This window comes from Saprolegnia parasitica (genome assembly GCF_000151545.1).
Source record: "Saprolegnia parasitica CBS 223.65 unplaced genomic scaffold supercont2.117, whole genome shotgun sequence".
Taxonomy (NCBI): domain Eukaryota; phylum Oomycota; class Saprolegniomycetes; order Saprolegniales; family Saprolegniaceae; genus Saprolegnia; species Saprolegnia parasitica.
The window spans coordinates 30113-36302 of record NW_012156511.1 but is presented as its reverse complement, the minus strand read 5'-3'; the positions used below and the strand labels follow the sequence as shown (position 1 = coordinate 36302).

The 6190-nt window shown below is 60.0% G+C and overlaps 2 protein-coding genes across 2 annotated transcripts in view; one reads left to right on the top strand and one right to left on the bottom strand.

Moving 5' to 3' along the window:
* The window catches only part of SPRG_21360 (oxoglutarate dehydrogenase), a gene marked incomplete at both ends in the record, with an annotated part of 3344 nt that extends 426 nt beyond the window's left edge, over positions 1 to 2918 (top strand). Inside the window, 6 exons of the mRNA XM_012353212.1 lie at positions 67 to 309; positions 360 to 599; positions 650 to 1914; positions 1956 to 2724; positions 2776 to 2847; positions 2895 to 2918. Coding sequence (XP_012208602.1) covers positions 67 to 309; positions 360 to 599; positions 650 to 1914; positions 1956 to 2724; positions 2776 to 2847; positions 2895 to 2918 — 2613 coding nt within the window. The remainder of the gene's footprint in view (positions 1 to 66; positions 310 to 359; positions 600 to 649; positions 1915 to 1955; positions 2725 to 2775; positions 2848 to 2894) is intronic.
* A 167-nt stretch (positions 2919 to 3085) lies between these two features.
* SPRG_13911 (TKL protein kinase) lies at positions 3086 to 5822 on the bottom strand (the record flags this gene model as incomplete). Its single annotated transcript, XM_012353193.1, has 10 exons — positions 3086 to 4472; positions 4523 to 4585; positions 4639 to 4704; positions 4755 to 4820; positions 4875 to 4940; positions 4988 to 5056; positions 5105 to 5167; positions 5217 to 5282; positions 5321 to 5416; positions 5467 to 5822. 10 exons carry the CDS (start codon positions 5820 to 5822, stop codon positions 3086 to 3088), a joined length of 2298 nt encoding a protein of 765 aa, XP_012208583.1.
* Between the last annotated feature and the right edge of the window lie 368 nt (positions 5823 to 6190).

Below are 6190 nucleotides of genomic sequence, written 5' to 3'. Positions count from 1 at the left end.
GCCGCCACGAGCCCGCTTGGCATCAACCACGCGCTTGGCTTGAGCTACTTGATTCGCGCATACCAGAGCCGCGGTCACGAGATGGCCAACTTGGACCCGCTTGGCCTGCAGGAGCGCCCGGTGCTCCCGGAGCTCGACATCAAGATGTACGGCTTTACGGACGCGGACCTTGACAAGACGATCGACATCCCGAAGAACTTTGCGTCGGGTGTCACGGGCTTCTTGGAAGAGCTCACGGAGGGCCAGAACCCGACGCTCGGCCAGATCGTGCAGCGCCTCAAGGAAACGTACTGCAGTTCGATCGGCGTGGTATGCATATCCCTCTCTATCTGCAACTTGAAGTCAAGCGTTGTATGTAGCAATACATGCACATCCCGGACCGCGAAAAGTGCAACTGGATTCGCACGCACGTCGAGCACCTTGTGAAGAAGGAAGAGTCCAAGGAGAAGAAGATGCACATCCTCGAGCGTCTCGCCTTCTCGGTCAACTTTGAAAAGTTCCTTGGCAACAAGTACAACACGACCAAGCGCTTTGGTCTCGACGGTGGCGAGTCGCTCATCCCGGGCCTCAAGTACATGATTGACCGTGCGACCGAAATGGTTTGTATCAACTTGATACTTTTCACGGATCACTCATCTATGGGGTGTAGGGCATGGAACACGTCGTCGTCGGCATGCCCCATCGTGGCCGCCTCAACGTGCTCGCCAACGTGATTCGCAAGCCGATCCAGCAGATCTTCAAGGAGTTCCAGGGCACGCATTTTGACTTGGACAAGTACGTCAACGACGTGGACGACTGGAGCAACTCGGGCGACGTCAAGTACCATCTCGGCACGTCGTTTGACCGCACGTACCCGGACGGCCGCAAGGTGCACTTGAGCCTCGTCGCCAACCCGTCGCACCTCGAGGCGGTCAACCCCGTCGTCGAAGGCAAGGTCCGCGCCAAGCAGTACTACCTCGGCAACGACGACGACGCCGAGAAGAAGGTGATGCCGCTCCTCCTCCACGGTGACGCGGCCTTTAGCGGCCAAGGCGTGGTCTACGAGACCATGCATCTCTCGGAGCTCGAAAACTACGACACGGGTGGTACCGTCCACGTCGTGGTCAACAACCAGATTGGGTTCACGACCGACCCGAAGAACTCGCGCTCGTCGCAGTACTGCTCGGACGTCGGCAAGGCCATGAACGTGCCGATCTTCCACGTCAACGGCGACGACCCGGTCGCCGTCGTCAAGGTCTTTGAGCTCGCGGCCGAGTGGCGCCAGACATGGCGCTCGGACGTCATCATCAACCTCACGTGCTACCGCAAGTTTGGCCACAACGAGATCGACAACCCGTTCTTTACGCAGCCGCTCATGTACAAGAAGATCGGCTCGATGCCCAACGTGCTCGACACGTACGCGCAGCAGCTCGTGGCCTCGGGCGTCGCGACCATGGCCGAGACGGACGCGGTCATCTCCAAGGTGTGGGACTTTTTCGGCCGCACGTTTGAGGAAAGCAAGAACTGGGAAGACTCGAAGAAGTCGGACTGGCTCGCGAACCGCTGGGAGTCGTTCAAGAGCCCGACGCAGCAGTCGCGCATCCGCCCGACCGGCGTCGAGATCGACACGCTCAAGAAGATTGGCGACAAGCTCACGACGGTCCCGGACGGCTTTGAGCTCAACTCGCAGCTCAAGCGTATCATTTCGACCAAGCGGGCGTCGATCGAAACCGGCGAGGGCCTCGACTGGAGCTCGGGCGAGGCGCTTGCTTGGGGCTCGCTCCTCCTCGAGGGCAACCACGTGCGCATTTCGGGCCAGGACGTTGAGCGTGGTACGTTCTCCCACCGCCACGCGGTCCTCCACGACCAAAAGACCAACAACGAGCACGTCCCGCTCAACACGCTCGCGCCGACGCTAACCCGTCGGCGCCGCTGGTCAACACGGGCGGCAACACGCAGGCGCCGTTTGTGGCCAGTAACTCGTCGCTCTCGGAGTTTGGCGTCCTCGGCTTTGAGCTCGGCTACTCGCTCGAGAACCCGAACGCACTCGTCATGTGGGAAGCCCAGTTTGGCGACTTTGCCAACGGCGCGCAGATCATCATTGATCAGTTTTTGAGCGCGGGCGAAGACAAGTGGATGCGCCAGTCGGGCCTTGTGATGCTCTTGCCGCACGGCTACGAGGGCCAGGGCGCCGAGCACTCGTCGTGCCGCATCGAGCGCTTCCTCCAGCAGACGGACGACGACCCGAACGTCGTGCCGCCGATGGACGAAGACCACCGCATGCAGATCCAGCAGACCAACTGGCAGATCGTGTACTGCTCGACGCCGGCCCAGTACTTCCACGTGCTCCGCCGCCAGCTGCACCGTGAGTTCCGCAAGCCGCTCATCTCGGTCCAGCCCAAGTCGCTGCTGCGGTTGAAGCAGGCATCGTCGTCGCTCGCCGAGATGGGCCCGGGCACCAAGTTCCACCGCGTCCTCGGCGACGACGCGTCGCTTGTCGCGAACGACAAGGTCAAGCGCGTGCTCTTCTGCTCGGGCAAGATCTACTACGACCTTGCCGCCGAGCGCGAGGCCAACAAGATTGACGACATTGCGATCGTCCGCGTCGAGCAGATCGCGCCCTTCCCGTTCGACAAGGTCGCCGAGTACTCGGCCAAGTACCCGAACGCCGAAGTCAAGTGGGTCCAGGAAGAGCCCGAAAACATGGGCTTCTGGACGTATGTGAGCCCGCGCTTCGAGACGGCGGTATGTCTTTTTATCCATCAAGTTGATACTCATCGCGTTTGGTGTCTCTAGCTCAAGACGATCAACCAGGACACGCGCCGTCCGTCGTACATTGGCCGTGTCGCGTCGGCTGCCCCGCCACGGGTTACCACGCCGTCCACAACCTCGAGCAGACGCGCATTATCGGCAAGGCGCTCGGCTTGCAGACCAAGTAAAGGTGGTGCACGATGTAGAATACATCCAACAAACACACTGCACCAATACAAAACACTCTTTTACATGCCAACAGACAATAGTGTCCATTGTCATTTGCATACATTTCGACGCGCCGTGCTGTCCAGTCGGGACAACGCGACGACAACAACAGGAAGACGAAGCGACCTCACGCGGCGTGGAGGTGGTGGAGCCACGTGTACACTTGGTTCGCGGTCGGCCGCGCGGTCTGGTCGTAGGCCAAGCACTTTGTCGCGATCGCCAAGAGCGACGGCGGACACGACGGCGAGAACGTCGGGCGCAAGTCGCCGGCGACGACCAGCATCGCGATGCGCGCCTTGGTCATTTGCACATTGCCGCCGGCCTCGGGCACGAGGAGGGAAAAGTCGGCGTACGGGACGCGGTGCGTATCGAGCTCCGAGAGGAGGACGCCGAGCGAGTACATGTCGGCTTTCTCACTGTAGCGCACGCCCTTGAGCACTTCGGGCGCGATCCACGGGATCGTGCCAATCTCGGACGTCATCGTGTTGTCGTCCTCGTCGTAGAGCCGGCTCGAGCCAAAGTCGCCGAGCTTGGCGACGAAGTTGGTTCCAATAAGCACGTTCTTGGCCTTGAGGTCGCGGTGGACGACCGTCGGGTCGCACGCGTGGAGGTAGCGCAGGCCCTTGACGACGTCGAGCAGCAGCGACGCCTTGGTTACATCGCTATCGACATTGGCGCGCTTGGCGTCCGCGGCGGTCCACGCCAAGTGCGGGCGAGATTGTAAGAGTCCCCAGAGGTCGCCGTGCTCCATGTACTCGGTCAAGAGTCCAATGTTGTGCAAATGCGTCCACGTGACACCGAGAAAGCCCACCACGTGCGGGTGTTCGAGCTGGCTCATGAGCCGGATCTCGTCCATAAAGGCCTCGACGGCGGCCGTGTCGTCCGCGCGCTCGGGGCGAAGCCGCTTCATCGCGACCTTGGTCTCACGCCCGCGCAGCACCATGGTGGCCACGTACACGACGCCGTACCCGCCCTTGGCGACCACCTCCTTGTACAAGATCGACTGCGCGGGGACGATGGCGCCGTGGAACCGCGGGTCAAAGCGCACGTCGTTGGCGACGGCGGCCGCGCGATCCAAGATCGCAGCTTCCAGATCGCTGCTGCGGTCGGTCGTGCTAATGAGCCATTTCGACGTCCGGGTGTGGCGCCGCTTGTAGAAGACGCCGAGGGCCACGAGCAGCAGCAAGGCAAAGAGCAGGCCGGCGACGATGCTAATGATGCTCGTGGCGTCGCCCGTCGAAGAAGACACCGGCGGCAGCGGATGCACCGTGTCGGGCACGATACAAATGGGAAATGTGCCCCAGAGCAGCTCGGTGCGCACGTGGCCGACGCACGTCGCGTTGGTGTTGGTTGTGCTCAGAAAGATGTCGCACGGACCGGTGCCGGTGAAGCGCCCCGCGGCGTCGACGTGGTTGATGTACGTGAGGTTGGTCGAGTTGTTGGCGAGGTTGGCGAGGATCTGGAACTGCGACGCATTGGCGTAAAACGCTGTAATGTTGTTGCGGGCGAGACAGCTAAATGTATGTATGTGAGGGTTTGCCTTTCCATACAGTGTACTACGTACAGTGTTTGGAGCGCGGCTGGAAAGTTGGCGCGGATTTCAGTGATACCATTGTCCACGAGCTCCCTAGCATTGCAAACATATGATTCGTACTCAGGTAGACGCAGCGCGAGGCATACAAATAGCCGAGCGACGACGGAAACGTGACGTTGTCGAGGCTCACGAGACCGTTGGACGACAGATTCCTAGCGGTCGTTTCAGACATGTTTTCTAGCAGACAATATGTGCATAATACAGGTGCAAGAGGAGCGGCGGCCACGTGACGTCATGGATGCGCGAAATGCGGTTGCCGCCAGCGTCACTAGTTTGAGAGAAGGAGCATGAGCGAGGAATATAGTGTCGTTAGAGTTCGTACATAGTCACCATCATGAGCGGGAAGGCGACATCGCGGAGCGTCTCGAGCTGGTTGTACGAAATAAAGCTATCAGCGTGATGAGTGCACGCAAAAGACTTGGGCGGAAAGCGTACAGGCCCTCGAGGTTCGAAGGCAAGCTGTCGGTTCCATCGAGCGTGCGAATCTGGTTGCGGTCCAGGACCCTACCCAGCCACGTCACATCTCCATCAATCGTCGATGATACACATTACAAGGCCGCGAGGTTCTTGGCGTTGACGTTGCCCAGTTTCGAGATCGAGTTGTTTTGGAGGCTCCTACATCCAAATGAGCTGCATGTCCACGCCAAACAGCGTTTTTTCATACAGTGTTTTGAGCGTCGGTGGAAACGCAATGTTGTCGATGGAGCGAATCGAGTTGTTGCCCATTTGCCTAGCATTTTCAAAAATAATGAGCGCAGATATGGACACTGCGTCGCGTACAAGGTCGATGCCGAGATGACGTCGCCGGCAAAATCCAGCGCGAGACTCGGGTTGAGCGTTTGAATGCCGAGGTCGTCGAGCACACTAGACATGTGAGACACGATAGTACCTCCAACCAAAACGACGGCGCCTACATGGTGGCGACGGTGCTGGGGAGACTCTCGATGTGGTCGACACGGTTGTTGTCCGAAAAGTTGACATCGAGGCCGTTCATGATCGTCATCAAGCCCGCGACCGTCGAGTTCATGCCGTTGCGCCGCTTCTCCATTGAGGCGCGCGAAACGCGGCCGAGCGGGTGCCAAATGCATGTCGGCGACAAGAGCGGCGCCCACGTCGACGGGTAGGTGAAGTTGACATTGCCGCAGTCGGTGGTGAACGTGCGCTGGGTGACCGTGCGCGGAAGGCGGTTGCCGAGGACGCCCCAGATCGTCACGGCGGCGTCGACAGCAACCGCAAGCAGCAAGCTCCAGGCGACTGCGTGGCGGTGCATCTGCGTCGAATGGTCGAATGCAGCATCGCTCGACGGTTCGAACGCGGCGTGTAGATCATCAATGGGTTGATGGCGCCAGCTGGGCCCGCGGCAATGAGAGGAGAGTGTGTCACATTTTCTTTGCATACTATATGTTGTATGGACAGCGGGTAGGGTTAGAGGAGAGTGACCTGGCCACCGCCTGTCGGGCCACTCGGTCCAGAGCTGTCAGGACCCGAGCCACACATTACATCATCGGTGCCACGCATAGAGCAGCGCCCATCTCGGTGCTCGAGGAGGGTCGCAGGACCACGCGAGGGTTCGCACCCACGAGTACCATGGTTGGCGTGCGCGACAAGTCCGCCACTGTCTGTTCTTTGTCCGTCCAG